Source organism: Phascolarctos cinereus, unplaced genomic scaffold (genome assembly GCF_003287225.1).
Source record: "Phascolarctos cinereus isolate Bilbo 61053 unplaced genomic scaffold, phaCin_HiC Scaffold_7;HRSCAF=346, whole genome shotgun sequence".
Taxonomy (NCBI): domain Eukaryota; kingdom Metazoa; phylum Chordata; class Mammalia; order Diprotodontia; family Phascolarctidae; genus Phascolarctos; species Phascolarctos cinereus.
In genome coordinates, this window is record NW_027556180.1 from 4,022,466 (window position 1) to 4,045,928 (window position 23,463).

The 23,463-nt window shown below is 52.5% G+C and overlaps 1 protein-coding gene across 4 annotated transcripts in view; it reads right to left on the minus strand.

The window, feature by feature from the left end:
- Nucleotides 1-23,463, minus strand: part of OPA1 (OPA1 mitochondrial dynamin like GTPase) — a 76,621-nt gene that overhangs the window by 9,270 nt on the left and 43,888 nt on the right. For all 4 annotated transcript variants that reach the window (XM_020964818.2, XM_020964816.2, XM_020964817.2 and 1 more), the window contains 9 exons: nucleotides 22,864-22,940; nucleotides 19,041-19,206; nucleotides 17,526-17,678; nucleotides 17,133-17,241; nucleotides 15,640-15,719; nucleotides 14,265-14,405; nucleotides 12,482-12,598; nucleotides 11,750-11,843; nucleotides 11,487-11,597 (listed from right to left, as the gene is read on the minus strand). In XM_020964818.2, the coding sequence (XP_020820477.1) occupies nucleotides 11,487-11,597; nucleotides 11,750-11,843; nucleotides 12,482-12,598; nucleotides 14,265-14,405; nucleotides 15,640-15,719; nucleotides 17,133-17,241; nucleotides 17,526-17,678; nucleotides 19,041-19,206; nucleotides 22,864-22,940 (1,048 nt within the window). The remainder of the gene's footprint in view (nucleotides 1-11,486; nucleotides 11,598-11,749; nucleotides 11,844-12,481; nucleotides 12,599-14,264; nucleotides 14,406-15,639; nucleotides 15,720-17,132; nucleotides 17,242-17,525; nucleotides 17,679-19,040; nucleotides 19,207-22,863; nucleotides 22,941-23,463) is intronic.

The following is a 23,463-nucleotide window of genomic DNA, read 5'->3' on the forward strand; positions in this document are numbered from 1 at the left end:
CCCTGTCCTTGAATCCTTTCCAGCTTGGAAAAGCCCCTGCCAGGGCTTGTGCTGTGCTGACCCTCATGCCAATGAGGAGGATGGGGACAGCTGCCATTTTGGGTGGAGGCAGAACCCCTCCTTTCCCTCCCCCCCTTTATTTGACATTCTGTTCATGATGGAATTTCCCTGACAACCTGACACCATGGTAAGTAGTATTAATCTAAGTCTGTAGAAAGAGACAAATCTTTCTTAAGACTCACTTCAGAGTGACAAGCTTCTCTTCACGGGCACATTTTAAGAAATCACCTGCCGCCTTAAACAGAAGTTGCTCCCACAAACTTGAAGATCACTTGTCTTTTGTAAAATCGTCTATTCTTAACGAATTTAACACTTTGCTGCAGCTGCTGACTCAGGGAAGTTTTCTCCCATGGTGGGTTTTCTCCTTTAACAACACTGGGAAAATCCTGGTCTTGCTGCCAGTTGTAACGATTTCCACTGTCATTACTGGCCAGGCAACCTGAGAAAGTTAATTTTCTGTAACCAGGCTGAAGAAGCCACCATCTCTCTTGGGGAAGTGTGGTGGGTGTGTGGGTGTGTGTATATATATACATACATACACACACATATATATATATACATACATATACATACATATATATATATACACACATACATATATATATATATATATATATATATATATATATATATATTTTTTTTTTTTTTTTTTTTACAGAATTTGTGACTGAGAAGAACAGTCAAGGAAGTGTCACTGATGGAATTTTTTTGCCAGGTGAACCCATCAAATTCATGGCCCAGAAAGATATTCTGAATCATTTTCACTTCATTATTCTTGGAAAAATTAGCTACCAGTTCCTTCAGTTAAAATCCACCTTTTTATGCTTCTCTTGAGTCTTGTATTTCAAAGTCAAAATTTCTCTTCAGCTCTGCTCTTTTTATCAGGAATGCTTGAAAATCCTCTTTCATTGAATATCCATTTTTTTTTCCCCTGAAGGATTGTACTCAGTTTTGCTGGGTAGGTGATTTCTTGATTGTGACCCTAGTGTTTTTATCCTCTGGAATATCATATTCCAAGCCCTCCGATCCTTAAATGCTGAAGCTGCTAAATCTTGTGTTATCCTGACTGCGGCTCCACCATACTTCAATTGTTCTTTTCTGGCTACTTACAATATTTCCTCCTTGACCTGGAAGCTCTGGAATTTGCTATAATATTCCTAGGTGGTCTCATTTTGGGATCTCTTTCAGGAGGTGATGGGTGGATTTTTTTCAGAGATGCTCGTCAGAACCTGTAAGCTTTCAGTTCTTCCAAGGTGGTATGATCTAAGGAGAAGTGTTTACTCGTCTTCTGGCCTGTGCTCTGGTCTCCTTTCTGCCCTAGCACTGTGAGGAGGCTCCCCGCTCCCCTGTGGCCCCAAGCTCTGGTGCGCTAGCGCTCCTCCTCGCCCTGGGACTGCCACCCAGGACTGCGACCTGGATCTAGTATGGGCAAAGCAACAGAGTCCTGCCTCAGTGCTAGCAAAGAGACCCCTGTGATCTCCTTCTGACCCCCTTCCTCTTGGTGGGCGGAGAGCTCCGGAAGCAGCCAAAACACACTTTCAATAGCATGTGCTGGGTAAGTTCTATCAAATTTCTGTTGTTGATGTAGTTTCAGTAATGCTACTTAACTCCCACCCCAAAACAAAAATTAAGCACATAGATCCAGAGAAAGCAGAACATTAAAACAGTCACATGAGAGCAATTTAGAGACACATTCTGTGTATGTGCGCATGTGTGTCTGTCTAAGTTTGCATGCGTGTGTACACAGAGGAATGTGTGTACATGTATGTATGTATATGCATGTAGGGGTATGTGTATGTCCTCATTTAATTGTAGCCTTCGGGGGTGGGGGTGAGGAGGAAAAAGAACAGAGTAAGGAGGGCAGAGCTGAGAACAAAAGGAAGCTGACGGGGAAGCCGAGACAGGATCAGCGCTCAGAGCGCAGCGTGCAGCGCTCACTACGTGGGCTTTCCTGAAACGGAAACTCAGTGCTTTCTATTCTGAATCCTCCCATGTGGTCGGCTGTACACAAGGCAATGCTTTTTCCTTCTTATTTTGTATTTAGGTTTAAAATTTAAAAAAAACAATTAAAGGAGAGCAATCTAATTAATGACATATTTTGATCTACAAACGGAAAATATGCTTGCTACTGATTTTTACAATGACCATAAATGTGTGTGCGTGGCAAGCCAGGTTAAGTGACTTGCTCAGGGTCACACAACTAGTACTCGTCTGAGGCTGGATTTGAACTCAGGTCCTCCCGACTTCAGGGCTGGTACTCTATATCCAACGTGCTTCCTAACTACCCTATAAATGTACATTTTTTTTTAATAAAAAAAGAGGGAGGTCAGCCAGTCAAACAAGAGATTCTTGGTTTTTTGTACCTTACGGTTCTGACATAAATAATCAGAAATCTGTACCTTGAGAGCGCACACACACACACACACACACACACACACACACACACACACAGACTCCTGAAGTCCTTCTAGTATATTCCGAATAGAGGGCCGTCAGCTGGCTGCTGTGTGCTGCGCTCTCTGCCAGGGAGTTTTTGCTTCACCGGTTTTTTTCTTGAGTTTCAGAGACAAAGCTTCTTTTTAGAAACAGAACAGATTGTAATAAAACAATCAGCCTGATTTGAAAGGCTTTGTCATTTCAGGATGACTGCTTTTTCTATTCAGGAAAAACATATCCTAAATTCTAACTGGATCTACTGGTGATTTTTTTTTTTGGGCAGCCTACGAATCCTGTTTTGCGAAGGACGGGAAACACACGCCTGCAAACACCGACGCTTGGTGTACTTTACCCTCCACCCTCCAGTATCAGGTCAGACTTGGGTCTGAAGAGAAATGAAGATACTTCAGAAGAAAGACGCACCTGGGCAGGGCGGGTCACGCCAAAAGAAAGGGCTCTGGGTTCACGCAGCTTCACCAGCAGCATTTAGGGTTGGATTTAAACGATGGATGTGGTCTGTGGAAAATAACTGCCTCTGCCTCCATCACGTGGGAGCCTGGAGGCCGGGCGGGATGCTCTGTGCTGCCCTTCCTCGCAGACAACTCACTCTAGCACCACCACTCCCCCTTCCCTTTTCTTCCCACGACACAAAGCAGAAACACAAACAACCCTTCCCATTTCCCTCCAGACTGTCAGCAATTTCACACAGCTGCCAAAAATAATTCAACCAAGGGACAGGTTCTGAAATTAGAGCTATGGTAATCAGCTTGGTTACTGGGAGGGGAAGAAGAACAGGGGGCATCTGCCGAACAGACAGCCCCTCCGCCCTTCCCCCCAGTCAGGATTTCCACATTGCTGGGAGAGTCGGCCGCAGGTGAAGCCTCGCTCCCTCCCTCCTGCACCTGCGACACCCGTAACGGGGGTCAATGATTCCACTCACTCCTGAGGAGCCTTATGGATTCAGACACTTCTCTAAGCATCTCCTGAACTGGAAGACGAGGGCAGAGGAAAGGACACCATGGCATACTGCGTGCTTTTTCTAACACGCATCATGATTTTGAACCCAAACAAGGCAGTTTAATTCTTGGCTTATTAATTCCTAATGGAAATTTGGGGACATGTGCTCAGATGAAAACCTAACTGGTTTGTGACCTTTTAGGCACTATAACTAAAAGGCCCAACAGGCTATAGTTTGGCTTAATTTTCCAAATGTTTAAAGAGAAAGGATAACACTTTTCACTCCTTAGCCAGCCCTCCAGCAAGGTGACCTTGGCCCACACAGGACCCACCAGATGCGCCAAGCAGAGGACATCTACTTAAAAAGAAAGGAGAAGGCGCCTCATCCCCTGGCACAGAAGCCAACCTGGCACAGGGCACCTTTTCGCCTTCCTTCGGTGCCCCATCTGACTGCCATAAGCAGCAGGGGTGATTTGCTAATGGGATCAAAGGCCCTGGTGGCTGGGGCTTTGAACCATCCAGAGAAGGGATAGGGCACCTTCTGGGAAGTGGAATCCCGTGGACTCTGTTCCTGTGGGCCCGCAGGCAGGACTGAGGAGCGGCTAGGAAGGGTCGTGAGAAAGAGCGCCGACACTGGTGAAAGCTGCCTTCCAGGCGCTCCCTCTCCACTCTGCTTCCACGTGGCTGCCAAAGGACTGTTTTCAGAGTCCGGCTCTGACCAGCTGACCCTGGCTCCAAAAGCTTGCCGCTGTTAGAACCAAACACAAAACTTGTTCAGGCGTAATTTCAAGCCCTTGGCCAGCCCTCGATCCAGCTGCCCTCTGGGGTTACGGACTCCTCCAGCCAAACTCTGAGCACCCCATCATCTCCAGCCTCCGCGCCTGGCTATTCTGCCCGCATCCCCTCCACCGTGGAGGGGTCTGACCTCCCTTCAAGACTCAGGTGAGCCGTCACCTCCTCTGCAAGGGCCTTCTAACACCTAGCACTGTCCATGCTCTCCACGCCACCCCCACCACAACCAGAATCCTTTGCATTCATGTGTGTACATGCTAGTCTTAGATGGTAAGCTCTCTGAAGGCAGGGCCTCTTTCATGTTTGGGTTTGCATCCAAGGACCAGTTTGAGAGGCGGAAAGAGTGGTCCCAATGTGCTTACTGGGTAGATGGGGGCAGTGAGGTACCACAGTGAGCTGGGCCTGGAATCAGCAAGGCCCAAATTCAAATCTAGCCTTAGACCTTCACTAGCTGTGTGGCCCTGGCAAAGTCATTCACCTCTGTCAACCTCAGATTCCTCATCTGTGAAATGATGGTGATAACAGCACCGCCCTCTCAGCATCCTTCTGAAGATCAAGTGAGATGTGATTGTAAAGTGCTTAGCATGTGCCTGCAAACAATAGGTGCCGCATAAATGTCTGCTATCATCACTGCTGTATAGTTGATGGCTCAGGGCTGATACAGCGGGAGGCGTCCAGTGGCGGACCCACGGCTTCTGCTTGGCTGTTTTCATGAATGACTTGGATAAGAGCACACATGGTCTGCTCATCACACGCGCAGATCACACCACAACGGGGGGAGAGCTAACATGACAGATGGCAGAGGAGGATCCAAGGTGTCTCGGCATGCTAGACAGCACCAGGCTTAAATTCAGTAACAAGGTGAAGGTGAAGTCCCGCACCTGGGCACAAATGAAAGACGGGGGAGGCGGCAGCTGTGCTGAAGAGGATCTGGGGGGTACCAGTGGGCCACAAGCTCAAGGGGTCAGCCCCAAACACCTGTGTGACTGGGACTGAACCACATGGGCCACACTCCCAGGGATCGGGGGATGACCGACCCATTGTCCTCCACCCTCGTTAGACTTTGTCTGAAGGATCACGTTCACTCTCGGGCAACACCGTGAGAACAGGTAAACTGGTAAGTTGAAGAGTGTCCCGAAGAGAACAACCTGGTGGGGATGGACCTGCAGCTCATGACTGCGAACATCTGACGACAGACCTGGGCAGGGTGAGCCGGGGGAAGGGAAGGCCTGGGGGGTGGGTGGGGGGGATGCTCCGGGGCAGGGCCAAAGCTGCCCAGAGCCCCACTGAAGCTTGATGAAGACCAGCCGGCAGATAACGCAGCGACCCCTCGACCCTCAGGGCTGTCCAGAAGCCGAGCAGTGTGCCTCAAGAGGCCGAGGCTAGAAGGCCCAATGCATCACGGGAGGCATTCTTCCGCGTGTGCATCGGACGAGATGCCTGGGAGGTCCCTGCCGACTCTCAAACTCTGGATTAAGGAAAAGTGATCTGGTGGAAGAAAAGACACGTTAAAGTCTCCCGTTCAACAGCACGGTCCCATCCATACAGCAAAGTCATTCGAGATTTCCTGGGAGAACAGAAACAACCTTAGTTCAGACCCCTCTGATTGCTCATGGCGTTGGCAAAGGCACAGGGCAGTGTGCCCTTCCTAAGGCGCTGGCCCTGCAGTGAAGGTGCGTGGGGTCCTCCAGATGCTGCTGGCAGGTGGCCCAAGGAAGGTGGCGTCAACCTCTAGGAAGGGAGAGAAGTGGGCCTGGCCCCTCTGACCCAGCAATAGCACTTCTAGGGCTGTATCCTAAAGAGATCATGCGAATGGGAAAAGGACCCACACGTACAAAAATATTTATGGTAGCTCTTTCTGTGGTGGCAAAGAATTGGAAATTGAGGGGATGCCCATCCATTGGGGAATGGCTGAACAAGTTGTGGTATATGAATGTAATGTAGTACTATTGTGCTATAAGAAATGCTGAGCAGGCTGACTTCAGAAAAACCTGGAAAGACTTGTATGGTCTGATGCTGAGTGAAGTGAGCAGAACCAGGAGAACATTGTACACAGTAACAGCCACATTGTGCAGTGACTGACTTTGATACACCTGGCTCTTCTCAGCAACGCAAGGATCTAAGATATCTCCAAAGGTCTCATGATGGAAAATGCTATCCACATCCAGAGAAAGAACCGTGGAGTCTGAACACAAACGGAAGCAGACTATTTGCTCTCCTTTTCTTTTGTTGTTTTGTTTTGTTTCTTCTTTCTCGTGGTTCCTCCCATTAGTTCTAATTCTTCTTTATGTCATGACCAATGTGAAAACATGTTTAATATGAATGTATAAATAGAGCCTATATCATATTGCACTCTGGGGGAGGGGGGAGGAGAAGGAGGGGGAGAAAATTTAAAACTCAAAATCTTACGGAAGTGAATGTTGGAAACGAAAAATAAATAATTTTACAAAAGAAAAGAAAAGAAATGGGCCTGGCCAAAGCCACAGGAAAGACCGAGTGGATGAAGACTATCTACAGTCCAGACCATGACATGCGATCAGATGGACGGCCTACAGGGCTCCTGGGCCTGGGCCCAACAGCCTCAGTGGACATGGACACGGGTCTAGAATTAATTAAGCAAGAGGAGCAAATGGTCTGAATGAGCTTCTGAAGATGGCGCCGGCTCTCAAATGACCCCAAGCTTCTCTCAGGTCCATCTCCTAGGGTGTTATATGGAGAACTGAAAAGCACAACCCAAAGGAGAGGTGCCCAAGGGCTGTGAGCAATGAAGCTCCTTCCAAGTCGGGAGAACAGGAAGACAGGGAGCACGAGGCACCTCAAGGGGGTGGAGGAGAAGACAAGAGGACGGCCAATCCCTTGGCAAAGGGGAGGATGACAAGGCGTATGTCCACCTGCTCCACTGGCCCTCTACCCAGAAGCAGGCTGCAAGACTGTGGCCCAGGGTGGGCTCAGGGGAGGGTCCTAGAAGGGAACTGCCCAGCAGTTTGGCCGAGGGAGGAAACCAGAACGACGACCAACTTCATAATGCGGTCATTAAGAGAGAGTGAGCAACGTGCAGCCAACAGCAAGACGGCGCGAGGCTCCCAGGGGATTCTGAGGAGCGCCGTGACGCCCAGGGAGCCACCAAGACCTGGGCACGTGGAGGAGCCAGGCCTTCTGTCGACATGTTTATTCCAGGCCAGCGAGCCTTCCTGCATCTGCTAGACACGGACAGAGCTGGGCGATGTTCCAACGGGACCGACTGGTCTAGAACAGTCTTCTCCAACCTACCTACCCTGTCAACTGTCACTTTCCTTCCTGTTCTTTTATAAATCCATGACTTTCTGCACCAAGTCTAAGAAAAGCGTTTAAAAAGTCACACATGATAAACGGCTGGTTCCTTCAAAATCCACTAGACCCAATGGTAACTCCTCCTCCACTCCCAGCAATTCCAGCTTCTTCTGACTCTGGTCACATTACAGCGTGTGCTACTCAGTCTTTCCAAAACTCAAAGAAGGAGGATGTAGAAAATACAGAAAACTGTCAAATACAATACTGGAGACAATGCTGTGGGTGACAAAAGAGACTTTGTAGGTTAAAAGGCACATCTGGCGAGGCCAAGAGACACAGAAGGAAGCCGGCTAAGAGCCACGCCATCAAAGCCGGTGTTACTGACCACAAAACAACCCTACTCTGGCCTCCCAATGACCCTTTGATCAATCACTTCTTGGAGGAGAATTACGGCTTCTCACTCAAGTTAACATTATAAAAGTTTCTAAGTTTGCTAGCAAAATTTTAATTTCAGACATTTAAAATATCAGTTAACACATACTGTCAGAATACAGAAATGTCTTTAGCAAGGGTTCTTATCCTGGGGCCTACAGACTCACAACAGGTCTGGAGAGATTTCAGGGGTCTATGAACTGGGATGGGAAAGAAATTATGTCTTCTATTTCACTAACCTTTAGCTAAAATTGAGTAATTAATTCAAACTTGAACATAGGCACAGTAGTGTGAGATTAGACCAGACTGCCAAAGGGGGGCCCATGACTCACAAGAGGTTAAGAACTCCTGTTCTGGAGCCTGAGTTACCAAGATGATTTTTAGGACAGAGTCAAGCTTGGCCTTGCTGTGAAGACCGGGAGAGAACATTCTGGTTTGCAGAGTCACAGGCTGTTAGATCCAGAAGGGACTTTGAAGAGCCTCTGCTTTGAAAACGCTATCCTAATTCTTGTTGGCTATACAGGTCAAATTCTGTTCTCAGCCACGACGTCAGGAGCCCCAGAAGACCCCCCTCCCGGGGGGCTCTGTCCTCTTCTCACCTCGGGCATCAACGTGACTGTTTCTGCTCTCATTTTCATCCCTTTTAAATATCTTCTCTAACAAACTTTGCTTCTATTCTTGTCTCTAAAGAAAGGGCATTTTCAAAAACGTTAAACTTCGATGACCACCAAGCGTTAATTAAAATAGAAGGATGACACCGTCACTGGGTTGATGGCAGCTTAAGGAAAACTGATTGGCCTTCTTCCATAGTCTAACACTTTTAGGTCCCAACAGTTAAATGTTAATCTCAAGTTTACATAGACTTTCTCAGCTAAAAAAAGATCAAAACACCTAAGCATGGCTGAATTTTCTAAGTTACACGCCTTTACAGAGCCTTTTTTCTTACCCCACCCCCCAGCACTCTGCATCATTTCTTTACATTCACACAAGGCACAGCGTGGAGCAGAGAAGGAAGGGAGGGCGGGAGAGCAAAGACAGTCCGAGGACAAGTCCCACCAGCTTTGTGCGCTGCTGATCGCACCCTCCCCAGAGAACAAACTTTACATTTCCAGAAACAATTGCTGCTGCCTGGGAGACACTCAGGCATCGGAAAGCAGAGGCGCGTCAACAGCGGCGAGAGGCCAGGCCTGCTGCTCCTGCGCCCGCTAATCCTTCAAAAGGCCAAGACGAGGGCCAGCTGTTGCCACCTCATGTAGGAAATCAGCAGAGCAAATTCATTACGGCAGGGGCCGGGGCCACGGACCAGTTCTAATTGGCCTCCCTCTCAAAATGATATTGTTGCTGCCTCGAAGCAGGTCAGGCAGGAGGAGAGGGAAAAGGCTGCCGTGGCTTCATTTTACTGGGAAATTCAGAAAGGATGTTTAACAACAGGCAGAGCCCTGACGTGCCTCCCCTCACACGACTTGTCCCCACCGACCTCTCAGTACAGCCATTTTTGAGCGAGGTCAAATCCTTTTTCTTACTGCTCAGTGGAGACAAGCAGGGAAGGAGCGTAGCCGCCAGACAAGACAAAGTGCAGAGCTGCGCAGTGGTCCCCGTGGGCATATCCCCAGCTTGACCCAATCCACCAACAGCAGGTGGAGAGGCCCCGTTCTGTCCCTGCCCCAGGGGCCAGGCTGAGCCCCAAAGGCTTCCTCTGCAGAGCACCGAGCCCGCCCCCGTCATCCCCACAGAGCCCCGACCGTTCTGCCGGCGCCACTCGGGCCTGCTAACCCAGCAGAAGGGAAGGATTCTGCCTTCGTCGGCACAGGGCCTAGCAGAACCTAATGAAGTTACAGCAGGCCTCGTCACTGAAGAACTAAAATGGGGGCGTGGAAGACGGCGGACTTGGCTCCCCACCGTTCGAGCGCCTCCTCGGCTCAAAAACGCCCAGCCTACAGTGGTGATTTCCAGGGGTCTAGGCAGTTAGCAGTCTAAAGGACAGAAGGCGGGAAGGGCGCAACATCCCGCAGGCCAACAAACAAAGCCAGATTTATTTGCCAGATGATTCTGAAGCACGCATCTGCCTCATTGGAAACGGTCACTGTTAGAGCGTCCCCTCGATGGCCAGTGCCACGGGTCATCCTCCAGAGTGACGGGCCTTTCTGTAGCTGGCTACTGGCCTGCCTAGGCCTGGGGGGCCAGCAGACCCCCCACGTCAGCTGTAACCTCACCCCTTGAATAGGGTAAACTTGGCTGGACTTTTGTGCGCTGACCTGGAACGACCAGACAGCTAAAACAGATGCGCACCCACAATGGAGATCGGGGGACAGACCCCCCCCTCCCCCTTGGTAGGCTTGGGCCTTCCCCAAGCCCCGGGGCCTCCTTGGCCTCTCCATGCTCTCCGCAGAGCCGACACTGCCAGAGGCTTGATCGTTTTCAATGCCAACAAGGATGGCGCCAAGCACGTGCTAGGCACGTGACACAGGGGGGAGGTGCGAGCTCGCGCCGGGCAGGTGAGGGCTGGTGACTCGCCTAGGGTCACATGGCCACACCCACATCCTCCAGGCCCCAGCCCCTGGCCCTCCCACCTCCACCCAGACCCTCTCAATGACAGGCAGGAGGCAAAGGCTCGAAGGCTGTTTCTTCCCCAATAAGCTACTCCAGGGAGACACTCAACAGTAGTTTTGGCTTTAAATGAGTGGGGGTGAGTCTTGGAGCTTTAGGGAAGAGCCCTAGCAACCCACACAGACCTTTGGTGGAGAAGCCACGGGGTGATAACTGCCCACGTAGGCCAATGAAGAAGAGACATGTAACTTCCCAAATCCAGCAGTGACTAATTAGTAACAGAGAGAGTACCAGTGGAAGTGAGCCAGCCGTCAGGCCCAGCGTCACCCCAGCCTGAGGCTGCCAGACACCCAGGGGCAGGACGGAGGAAGGGCAAGGCTCCCTGGAGGACAATCTCATTTCTGTCTGTCATGAAAACCTTCAGAGAGGCTGAACACAAGATCTCTTCCTAGTGGAGCCGTTTTCTCCAAGGGTCTCATGCCGACAACTCATCACTGTGTTTTTGAGATTAACCTGAAAACCACTTTTCCTGATTTACCAAAGACACCCTGACCTGCCCAGCAAACACAACCCAGTCCTGCCCTCGTGACTCCGGGTGATCTGGCTCTGGAGGCGGAGGAGCCCCAGTGGAGGCTCACGGGCTTTCTGGGTTCCAGGGGGCGTGAGCCCTTCCGGCCCGTGGCCAGGGCTGCTGGGACAGGTGGGAATCCCCCTTGAAGGCGGGGCTAAAATGTTCTGTTCCCTGTTTAGTGGGGGAAGGGAGACTAGTGGTACCGGAAAGCCCCATTTCAAGGACGTGAAAAGAGCACCCCTTGTGCTTTTGTTTCCCAAGGACACTGTTCTGACTTCCTGCTGTCACAAGCTTAGACTCACTGGAGGCTGGCGTGAACCCCGCTGGACAGGGGTGGGCGGGGCACCGGGCTCTGGTCCCCCCCACCCCTCCCAGGCCCCCTGGCCCACCCACGTGCCCCGCCCCAGCAGGGGCTACTCACTGAGGTCTTCTGCCAGCTGGACCCTTTTCCCTGTGAGCAGCTTCATCTTCTTTTCGCTGTCTTCGGCGAAGTCTTCCAACACCTCTTTGACGTTCTTCTCCAGCCGCCGGACTGTTCAGAGCAAGGGGCAGATGTGAGTCGAGAGGCCTCCCAAAGAGAGAAGCCTCCCGCAAAGGCACGGTGGGATGAGGCTCGAAGCCGAGAGGGCCAGAGGCCCGCGGAGGGGGGGGTGGGGGGAACGGGACACTCCAGCCCCGCCTCACCTTCAGTGTTGGTGAGCTGCTGCCGCAGGGTATTGGCCGTGATGGACAGCATGCGTTGGATGCGCCAGAAGAGGACGACATCATTGCACTCCAACTGAAAAGGCCAGAAGTCCTGGCGTGAGTGACCGCTGGGGGTGGGGGGTTGGGGGGGGCTACCGGACGCACGCCCGACCGCAGATGGGGGCTTCTCCGGCCCCTGTGGCCCACGGGAGGAGCAGCGCGTCCCCCCTTCCAGGGCACGCCAAACTCACTTGGATAGCGTGAGAAAACTCTGCTCTGTTTGGAGGAGCCTGGCAAGTCAGGAAATGATGTGAAAAGCTCACTGTCGGGGCAGCTGGGTGGCACAGTGGATAGAGCACTGGCCCTGGAGTCAGGAGGACCTGAGTTCAAATCCGGCCTCAGACCAAATGCTGACACTTACCAGCTGTGTGACCCTGGGCAAGTCACTTAACCCTAACTGCCTAAAAAAAAAAAGGGGGCTCGCTGTCCTCAAACACTCCATGCAATTTCTCTTTTAGAAATGAGGGAATCAGGTGGAAAACGCCCAGAACTGGGCCTCGCCACAGCTCGCCCAGGCCAGGCCTAGGGGCGGGGCGTCCCAGGCGCCATCACAGTGCGGAAGAACAGGGCTCTCTCCCCGGTTACCAAGGACACCAAGAGACTCAGGCCCACGTCATGGGGAGAGGGAGGGCGGGGCCCACAAGCATCCTCGGGCCGCTGCTAGACACTGACCTCAGAGTCCACAAAATGCCTCTGGTAGTAATAAAAGCCTCGGCGACAGAGATTGCAGTGGCTCAGGGCCGTTTTCAAGAAATGCCTTCTATAAACCTGGTGCCATGTGTCCTTAATCTGAAAAAAGAAAAAAGGCAGTGAGCTCTGGAGGGCAGCCACGGCCCCCGGGAATCAGGCGGCCCTGGGTCAGCCCAGCTCTCCCTCTGTGGACCAAAGCTTCTGGATCCGCAGGCAAGTTCCCGGGCCCAGACACTAGGGCACCCGCTGAGGCGTGCTCGGGCACATCTGTGCCCGCGGGGCAGGGGAGGGAGCTGAGGCTGGGCCCCACGGCCAGCCGGGCGCAGAGGTGACCCGCCGTGAACGGCTGGGACTCACAGATACCGGTTCAGCCAAAGCTGATGAAGCACCTTAATTTAGTCAGTCCGAGGCACTGTGTAACTGCTGGGGACCCCAAGATGTACCTGCCCCAGTCTCTCCAGAAGAGGCCAGGACAAGTGTCCAGACAGAGAGGACATGCTGGGGACTTTGGGGGGGAGAAGCCCTCGCCCTTGGGAGGGGGCTCCAAGAGAGAGCGTGCGATGCAGGTGAAGAGCAGTGCCCACGGGAACACGTGGCAAGGCCAACCCAGCCAAAGGCTGCCCGTCAATTCTGATGGGAATCGGGGCTAGGCAAGCAGGGATGTCACAGGAAAGAAGGCTGGAGAAAAGAGAACTGGAATCAGACTAAGGCCAGGCCTGGAGGGCAAGGCCCCTTGCCGAAAACCCTCGCAAGGCCCAGCTTGAATGCCCCCAGGCATCACAGTGGGGACATGCCCGGCCTCAGGAGGATAACTCGGGCTGATGTCTGGGGAAAAGACGCTGAAGGTGGGGAGATGAGCGACAAGCTTTCTACACTAAGTAGGCGCAAGAGGGAAGCCAGGAAAGCCTGGACGAAGGCAGAAGGCATGTCAGGGGCCCAAGGACACTTGCTAAAGCTGGTGGCAGGGACAAACGACACCCACACAGACAGATAAAGACAAATGGACAGGCAGACACCAGGCTCATCTTGCACACCAAGGTTTCCAAATCCTATTTCTTCATACACATCTTCAATTTGGACAATTTCCCTCTTTTGTTTTGCTAAAATGCCACGTTAACGGCCACTTAGACTTAGAACGTCTAACTGCATACCTCTCACTTGCCCTTGGGAATTGGCAGAAATAACCAGGACTGTTAAATCCACGGACAACCGAAGAACCCTTTCTTACCTGTTACCTAAATTTGTCTCCTAAATTCACTACCAACTTTTATGAAACTACCAGTTTCATAAAACCTGATGTGATTTTCAAAATTTTTGGTTGTGAAATTCTTCTGCCCTCTGGTGGACTCATTAATAAGTACACTCAGAGTTACATCAATGACAGCCGGCAGCTTCCAGGACTGGGGACATTGATGTCTAGCTCAATACTCCTACTCTGATGACAGCATCTAGCAGATTCATCTTCCCAGGTCTGTTTTCCCCATGCTAGTATCACAGATGAGTAGGAGGAAATGATGCCCAAAGCGGGCTCTCAACATTACACGAAGCAGGGGACCCCAGTCTGAACACAGACTGAGCCCACCCTGCTCTCTAGAAATGGAACGGTGTCCCGGTGAGCAGAAAATCCCACTGCATCCTGCTTTCTGGAATAACTCTAGGCTTAGTTTCCCCTCACGTTCGCACACAAAGTGATGAAAAGCCCCAGCAGAAGGAGCGCCCCCCCCCCCCCCGCTGGCCCTGTCTGCCGGATGCTGGGGGTCATTACCAAACATGGGTCCACTTCGACTCCTCGGGACTCCAGGTTCTTGCGGACCGTGGTGATTTCATCGCTGGCGAGGTAAGCTGGGTGCTCCTCGTTACACTTCAACATCTTTTCCAATTCGTTTTTGGTTTCGTTGTGAACAGACTTAAAATTTTAAAAAGGCAATGCCAGTGAATGAATACCCGTTAGACTTTAATTGTCACTGTTTCCACAGAAGACAGAAAGGCCTGGACTTTAAGCTCGACCCAGATTCTGGTGCTCTAGACCAGGCAGGCTTGCGGCCCCCAACACCTCCAGGGTGGCCGGAATCAGATTAAAAGGTAACTGGCACACATTGAACAAGATAAATAAAAAGACAGCAGAACAGAGATCAGGCTCCTCTGGGGTTTCCATGTCCATGTGCGGCCCAGCCTGGGGACCCTTCTGGGCAGTCCGGGGGCCTCTGCTCCCATTTGAGTCTGACACCAGGTACAGATTAACGAAACCTGGTCGCTGGCCAATGACCACACTGCCTCGAGGGCCTTGGGTGATGTGTCCTGAGTGGAGCATATGGGCTAGGCCAGGGAGCCTTAACCCAGGGTCTGCAAACTTGGGTGGGAAAAAAAAAATGACAGCTTTATTTTCACTAACCTCTAACTCAGCTTATTCCTTGGGGCCTGTGAGCTTGTACTTGTCATACTGTTGTAACCTCAGTATACTTCTTTTCCTTTGAGACCCTCTGTATTTATCTCATATATTTAAAAGCACGTTGCTGAGAAGGGGTGCAGAGGCCCTGCCGTCCCAAAGGCAATGTGCCCAGGGAGGAGGATCACTTTTCATTGTTTCTGATGAGGAAGGTAAGTGGAAACAGTGACCTTCAGCAGACAGCTGTGACCTGGCAAAGGCATTTCTAGCGGCTCTGCCGAGGCCCAGCCCCATCCACTACTGATTCCCTTCCAGGCCCTCTGATCTTTCTCATCTGTCTCCTTCTTAAAAGGTTCAAAGAGCTGGGTCCTGCCTCAGCCTCTAATCCCCCCCAGCCTGAAACAAACAGCACCTGGAACCTTTTCATTGTTCAGTGCTTCAAAATGCACAGCCAAAGGAACTGGGCCCAGTAAGAGAAATCTGCCTCAAAATGGGGGAAAGAGAGTATTTTTCCCTTAAGAAAACCCTCAAAGTTTCCTTTTTATACAATCAGCTGGCCTTCTTACTATGCTCACGGCATGAGCATTATGGTTTTTTTCAAAGGCTGAAAAAATTTGGAAAATTACTTTTAGCTGTTGAATCAAATGATTATCATGGCAACAAGTGAGAATGAAAAAAGCAGCCCAGCTGGCAGCTGCACTGAGGCCTCGGGCCCACCGCAAACACAAGGCCACCAGCAGGCGACAGTCCATACCTGTTCTTGGGTCCGTCCCATCCAGTTCATCCACCTCTTTTTCCAATCTGGACCCACCATGTTTTCAAGGACAGCTTCCGCTAGAACATGGAATTTTTAAATGAAAAAAACTGAGAACATGAAGTTCATTTACTCTTACTAAACTTTTCTGGCATGACAGTGACATGTCTGCTAGCCTCCTTCTCTTCCAATCCCCCACCAGATCAAATTCAAATGAAGACGAAAAAAATTAGAATACAGGGCCTCGTGTGGCACAAGGCTACAGATGCAATTTGGTTGGGGGCAAGCTTAACTACCTACAAACATCAGAACTGCGTGTGGATTCAGCATTAACTGCATGGAAAAGTTTTCCACGGCAGCTTTCTGATGACTGTGTGGTCCTGGGATGCAATGATCTGGTTTTGAGTCACTGGGAAGCGTGGGTCAGAGAACCCAGCATGAGAGGCGGCCCGCCCCCTCGCCAAGGCCGCCCCTCCTGTCTCCTCCAGAAGCCTGCCCCCCTGCCCTCCCCTGCATCACTAACCGTCCACCTCTCCCTGTCCTGGATGATCCCCAATGGCCACAAACACTCCTGGCCTCAAACAGCCCAGCTTTCCAGGGCCACGTCTCTCTCCCCTTTTCCTGGTGAACTCTGGGACAAGGTGCCCACAACACACGCCTCCGCCTCTTTTCCCCTCGGCCCTTCCCTAAGCTACCAGCCGGGCCTCGCTGCCCAACACAAGCTCTTCCTCCATCCCCTGCCCTCCTTGGCCCCGCCCTGCCCAGGGCACTGCTCATCAGTCGACCCCTCCCCTGGCCCTCCTCTCCCCTTCTTGGCCTCTTTCTCCTGATCTTCCTCCATGTCACACTCACTGACCACGGCTGCCCCCAGGGCCTGTCCTGAGCCCCCTTTTTTATGCTGTCTCACCTGGCAGCCTTAGCAGCTCTCATGGGGTCAATGACCATTTCTAGGCAGGCGGTCCTCAGATCTACTTATCCAGTCCTAATCTCTCTCTCCTCACCTCCGTCCTGTTTCCCTTCAAACCCTTCCCTCCTTCCCTTGCCTAGCCGTCCTTCCTGACTCCTCATTCCACCCACTTGTGCCCAGCTTCCCAGCAGCCCCGCCCTCTTCCTGAACGGCCTCATCTCCTCACAGCTGGATGGGAGCAGCAGCTTCCCCTCTGGCCTCCCCGCCTCAAGGCTCTCCCCTTAAGGGCAGCTCATCATCCTTAAGGGCAGCTCGGCCCCGGCTGATAAACTCCGGAACCCTCAGCCAAGCTCTCAGGGCCCTCCCTCCCACACACCTGACAGAACGGCGACCTAACACTCTCCCCCACTCCCAGAGCCTTCCCCGTGAGATGGCCCACCCTCACCCTAAGCACATGCCCTTCTGGGGCAGGCAGAAGTGTTGGGGAGCCTGCTGGCTGGGATGTTGTCAGATGAGGAGAAGGACGCAACTGGACCCTGTGCCAGCCCCCAGGACCCCAGCCCCGGAGCCTCCCGCCTCTACTCACTGTCCCGGAGCCGCCCACGGAGGGCCTCCTCCATGAAGTAGATGGCTGCATCCCACTGCTGCTTGTCGGTGATGGAGCGATCCTCCAGGGCGTTGTGCTGGATAACCCTCTGAAAGCAAGAGACGGGTGGCCTGTCGAGTCAGCCTGTGAACCCCTGCCTCGTCCCTGAGCTCTCCCCTGGTGTCTCTCCAAGGCAGACTGCTTGGGACCCTGCCCTCTCCGGGCGGGCAGCAGGCCAAAGCTGGTGCTCGCATGTGGGCCAGGAGGAGGGAGCAGGGGCATTTGGCGTGTTCCTGCTCCCTCCTCTGGCCCATGTGCGGCTCAGCCCGGCCTGCTGGCATCTAAGGGGAGGAACATGACCCCCACGCAGCCCCGTGAGGAGCCGTGACCCACCAGGCTGTCCTCGGCAAAGTCATTCCACTTGTGCCGCTTGACGCTCTCCTCCTTGACCTCCTGCTTGAGCTTGTCAAAGATGTCGTCGTGTTCTTTTCCTTTCGGCTCTGTCATGAAGCGAGAAAACTCTTCCTGCAGCGTCTCCCAAGCCACCTGCACTTGAAGAAGAAGAGAGAGAGAGAGACGCGCTGTAGACCAGACACACAGACAGGAAACAAGCCTGCTCTTCCCCAACGGGCAGAACCATCTCCCTCCAGCACCAAAACCTCCACCAAAAGCTGGGGCACAGCCCAGAAGGAAAACGTCCAGGAGAAGCACTTTAAAAACCTCCGCCCAAACTGCCATCAAAAAAAGCCATCGAGGGGCAGCCAGGTGGCACAATGGATAGAGCACCGGCCCTGAAGTCAGGAGGACCTGAGTTCAAATCCGGCCTCAGACCAAAAACCTGACACCTACTAGCTGTGTGACCCTGGGCAAGTCACTTAACCCCAATTGCCTTATAAAAAAAAAAGCCATCGAGCTAAGTAAATTTAGACAATTAAAAACGTTTGTTCAAGACCCACAAGCAACAACAAGGATGAATCCTCCTTCCTGTGTGCTGCGCCCACTTTAAGGCTCTATCACAGAGCGCTTCCAACCCTCTGCACAAGAAGAAGGCCAGAGGAGGGGGAGGATGCACAGGCAGACTAATCCTTTCCTCCCCCGCCTCCCCTCGGACAAGGAACAGCAAAGGAATGAGAATCCCTCGGGCCTGGAGCCAGGTCGAAGCCAACAAGCAGACCCCCCACTTTTCTGATCCGGAAACAGACTGAGAAAACAAAATGGTCCTGGGGCCCACCAGACATCAGGGCATTAAATGTCACCACAGGCCAAAGAGAGGTCCCAAAGGACTGTGGTGGTTGTGGCTCCTTCCAGGACAGAGCTAATGCCTGGGAAAGATCTCCAGGAAAATGGGCAGAGAGGCCCAAGAGAAGAGCAGTGGGAGCCAGGCACCCAGATCATCCCCATGGAGGAGCCCCCTTTCCAAAGCTGGGAAAAGCTTCTTTCGACAAGGAGCCCTCTCCACTGGGCAAGGTCAAGGCCAGAGCACCCCAATACCCCGCGTGCCTCTCCCAGCCCCAGTAATTCTGGTGTGAATCAACCCTGCCAATTGGATGAGCTTGACACCTCACTCTGAACGCCTCATCTTCACTCGGGAGAGGCATTTCAACACAGTTTTCATCCAGATTTCACAAGAAATTAAGTGCCCGAGAGGAAAATCAATTTTCTCACGCTAACAGCCAGTTAAATCGGGGCTCCAGACTGCCCCAGCCACGGGGTACAAGCCACCACAACACACGGCTGGTGTGAAGCAGCAGCCCCAGGGCAGACATAGGCCCACGGGACAGACAGGCGTCCAGGGAAGCCCAGAACGACAACAGCAAAGCCAGGGGCAGAAGCCCCCAGGCACGGCCGTGTGGCCCTGCTCTGCCTTCTGTAAGATGCGCCTGACCCCTGAGTGAGTGACGTCCCCACCTCGACCGCTTTGGCAGGCAGCTGCTTGTCGGTCCACTGCTTCAGCTTGATGTCCACCGTGGTATTGAAAGTTCCTGAGTTCATGGTCTGGGCAGCAGGCAGGTAGATGTTCTCGATCACGTGGGTTGACACCCTCTCCCATAACATCTGCTGGAGGATCTCCTCCCTGAAATAACAACCATCGTCAGGACAGCAGTGGACTCTAAGGGGCCGGGACGGCCGTGAACTCTGCGGGGCCACACTGTCTCAGGGGAAGCTGCCCACTTCAGCACCTGCTCAGAAGGGAGGGACCCAGGCTGCATCTAGGTCCGACCTTCCCACCTGGTCGTCGAGTGCCCCCAGGCACCACCTTCGGCACACAGGGTCCGTCCCAGAGAATAATGACATGACCCACACAGAAGTAATCCAGGGCACGCCAGAAAATACTGGCTTGATAGATCCTAATCTCCAATGCTATCTGTCTGGTGACTCAACTGTGCCTCCCCTCCCAGCCTGGAGAGCCCCATGGGATGGATCCAAATTAATTACTAATTAAATCCCACCGGCATTTACAAAGTAAACACAAACAGAAGCTGACATTCTCCTTTTAAAATGGAAGTCTACTAACAACAGGAGGGAACCAGGAAACACTTCCACCCCCCAGCATCTCTCACGTGCGGGCACTGTGCCAAGCCCTTTACCAGAAAGATGGGGATGCTAACAGGCCCAGGTGAAGAGGACGCACCCTCCGGGTCTAGGGGGCAGCGTGCACAGGCAGATGGAGGGTCTGCAGCTGGCCAACGAGGCCAGAAAAGGATGCTGCTGCTGCTGACCCTTGTCATAGGAATTTATAATTTCCACATTAACCTACATGATACATGTAATGAATATACTCATAATTTAGTTTTCTCAAGAACTGCCTTATCCAGCTCATGAGTCAGACTCACATGTGGCTTGAACTGATCTGTCAAACAGTGACAAGGCTCACAATCACCGCGCCCCTGTGCCTGCGGACCCGAAGTGAAGTGAGTCAAAGACGGCAGAACCTGTTCCCGTCCCCGAAGTCTGGTCTGACCCCCCCGCCAGTAACGAGCAGCACGGTCACCTACAGGACTCAGAACTGCTGTATCGTCCTCCATTGGTGGGTTTGTCTGGGAAACCCCTCTGGTCCTGGGGACGACTGTTTGTGATCCACCTTCCCCCCTCCCTTCCCGTTGTGATGTATGTGTGTAATCTCTGTCTTCATTTCAGCCAGACGGAATTCTGAACCGGAGAATTCCCGATTTACAAATCTGTTCCTTGTAACCAAACTAATTAATGAAACAGCTACCCCACTAGTGGCACCGTGCCTTTGGCCAGCTGTTTCCTCATTCTCGGGTTAGAGACTGGCTCAGTCAAACCCTGTTAACATTCTGAAGGGGATCCCCAAAGCTCTGGGGTTCACTGTCTACTCCTCTCTCTCTGCACCCGACTCCAACAACCAGAAACAAGCCCTTGGGAAGAAGAGAAACCACTCTTTCCACAAAGTTCAAAGGAGGTCGAGAAAGGACTGGCTGATTGTCACGACTTCAAATTCTACAGGGGAAATGAACTCGGGAGATGTGGGAAACCTGGAGATTCAATGCTGAAAACAGACAAATAAGCAATTCCAGTGACACCAATCCTGGGAGACTGGGGCTCTTAATCCCATTTCACAAAGAGGGAGCTGAGGCGGGCAGAGGTTAGCCAACTTGGCGCAAGGGCAGAATTCTGGTCTTGCTGCCTCCAGGTCCAGTGTTCTCTCCGTTACGTCACCCAGATAATGAGATGTCTAGAAGCCACAGATGAGAGACGGAGCCGAGGGTGGCAGAGGCCTAGCGCCGCCTGCCTCCTGGATCCCCACTGGAGGGCAGGGTGGGCCTCTCTCTGTACCCCAGGGTCGGCACAGTGCCGGTGTCTCTTCTCAAGGCCTAGCAGGGCATGAGCCGCCATGGCACATCCTGACTGACTCAGTGAGCTTCCACACCCCCAAGCTTCCGTGCCCCCATCTCCGACTTCTGAGCCTCGGAGGGAGAAGTCTCTGATGAGGTGAGATTCAACAGGAATAAACAGCCAGGGCAAACATCCACGGAAGAACCCCAGGAAAGTGGGGACATGATTGTGATCAACCAAGTCCTACAAGGCTCTGGGAGAAGAGATCAAAAGAGTGTAAGGAAATCCCAGAAAGTGTGGCTGCCCCCGCCTCCAAAAGGCAGCCAAGAGAACAGTGTGCTCTGTCTGTCCCAAGAGGCCTTTTGGTGAAGGATGCCTCTGGAACGCCTTCCGCGCTGGGATTTGGCGTGTTTTGTTGGGCTCCAGCGGCAGACTCAGGATAAAGGGATGGCAAGGAGCGGTCCGGTGGGAAACACATGGGCCCTGGATTCAAATCCCTGCTCCGACACTCCAGCCACGACCCCGGGCTCACGGCTTCCCGTCTCTGGGCCACCGTGTTTTCTCCTATTGTAGAAGCTGGCTTCTCAAGCATGGTTCTAGATCCAGGACCTCTAATACAGAGAGGCTCCAAAGGAAGACAAGCTGTCCCCAGGGGGAAGAGGCTCCCTCAGAGGGAGGCCGCGTTCACCTGCGTCCCCACGGGGTTCCAGGGAGAGCTGGACCACGAGGAGGTCAGGGTTCTGGAGGCCACCCTGAGCAGATCTCTCCAGCCTTCAACTAGGCAAACAATAGCCGTGCATGGTTATTTTCGCCACAAATGGCTATCAAGAGAGCTCTGCCATAAAGGAATTCCGAAGGGGGCTACTTTTTATTTCCCTACAACCACCGCATTACAAGGAAGCTATTTCAAGGTTTATACAGTGGATTTCACAACTTACAAAACCTGAAAACCTAGTATCGTCCAAAAACATCCATTTCCTTTCAAAAGAATCCTTTACTTTAACATTTAAAAGACACTTTTTACTTAATGCACATAAATATCTCTTCACTGGCTGATGGAGGGGATGCCACACATGCTTTGGGCAACACCGGTATCCCTTTGTTACGAGGGAGAGCTCTTCCTTGGGCTTCAATGGGGTCACGTGTGACTGGTGTCCCAACCAAAAGGTGTCAACACAACGTGCCATTTAAAGGGCAGGGAGAAGGGCCTCAGAAGGAGCTCCACCAATGGGGGCACAGGGTGCCGGTCCTGGAGGCTCACATGGCAAGGGGAGGAGTTGGAAGGTGTTGGAAGCGTGTCTGGAGAACAGTAAGAAGGCCTGCTAACCTAGGGGAGGAGGAGAAAGACGGGCAAGCTCCACATCACCAGGGGCTTTGAAAGCCAAAGTGTGGGGCAAGGGGAGGGGCCTCCTATGTGCCAGACACTGGGCGAAGCTAAGAGGGCTTTGCATTTCATCCCACAAGTCGTGACGGCAGCCCAGGAGCTTCCTGTCCTTTGAGGAGACCGGCTCAGCAGTCAGGAGGAGGAGGGTTCCAGATGGGAAGAGACTCCAAGGAAAACAAGCAGGGGCTATTGCAAGAATCAGCAAGAGGGGACAAGGGCTTGAGTTCGAAAGATGGCCGTCTATGCACAGAGAAGGGGACAGACTCCTGGAGGAATATGGGGAAGACAGACAGAACAGATCTGGCAAGTGACTGGAGAGAAGGGCCGGAGGACAGTGCGGAATCGGGGATGGCTCAAGGCCAAGAATCTGAGTCGTCAGAGCCCCAGACAAACGAGGAAGGTCAGGAACAGACAGGAGGCTCGCTGAAGAGAGAGACACCCCCAGGCAGCTGATGCCCAGACCTGATATGGCGGCACTTACCAGCTGAGGAAAGAGCGCTAGAAAGACCTCCTCAGAAAAGACGAACCGGGTGCGTGTCAAACACTTACCAATGTTTCGGCGTCACCTGGCTCAGACTGATGACTTCATCTAGTATTTCATTCTTGGCTTTCTCAAAGAGTTCATTCTGGGCAATAAAAAATAAACGCATTTACCTTTATTGGAGGCCCAGGGAGTATGAGCAAGCTGCAACCTGGCAGTGACTCACTGCTGGAAAAGGGGGTGGGACAGCCATGCAGCCTAAGCCAGGCTGACCAGGCAACCACCACAGCAAGGCAGCGATTCCCTATAATCACAGAAAGCGCACAGGAAAGCCTCTGACGGGGGCACGGCTGCGAAAGACCCTGGTGGGGCTGGGGGCATGGAGGGCCCACTGAGATGGGAGTGAGGACCACAGGGCCAGGGGGACCATCAAAAGGGGCGTGCCCATGGGCACTGCCATGAAGGAGCCAAGTCCTGCCTCGAGGAGGGGACTCCATCACGTACATCAGAAAATGCATCACCTCGCCTCGGCTCCCACCTCTCAGGGACGCTCCACTGGGCCGGCCTTTGCAGACTGCCTCCAGTCAGTGGCTGAGTCTAGGTTACAACATTTGACTCCACCTGGCACAAAGCTATATTGTACCAGGGAATAACCAGGCTTTCCAATG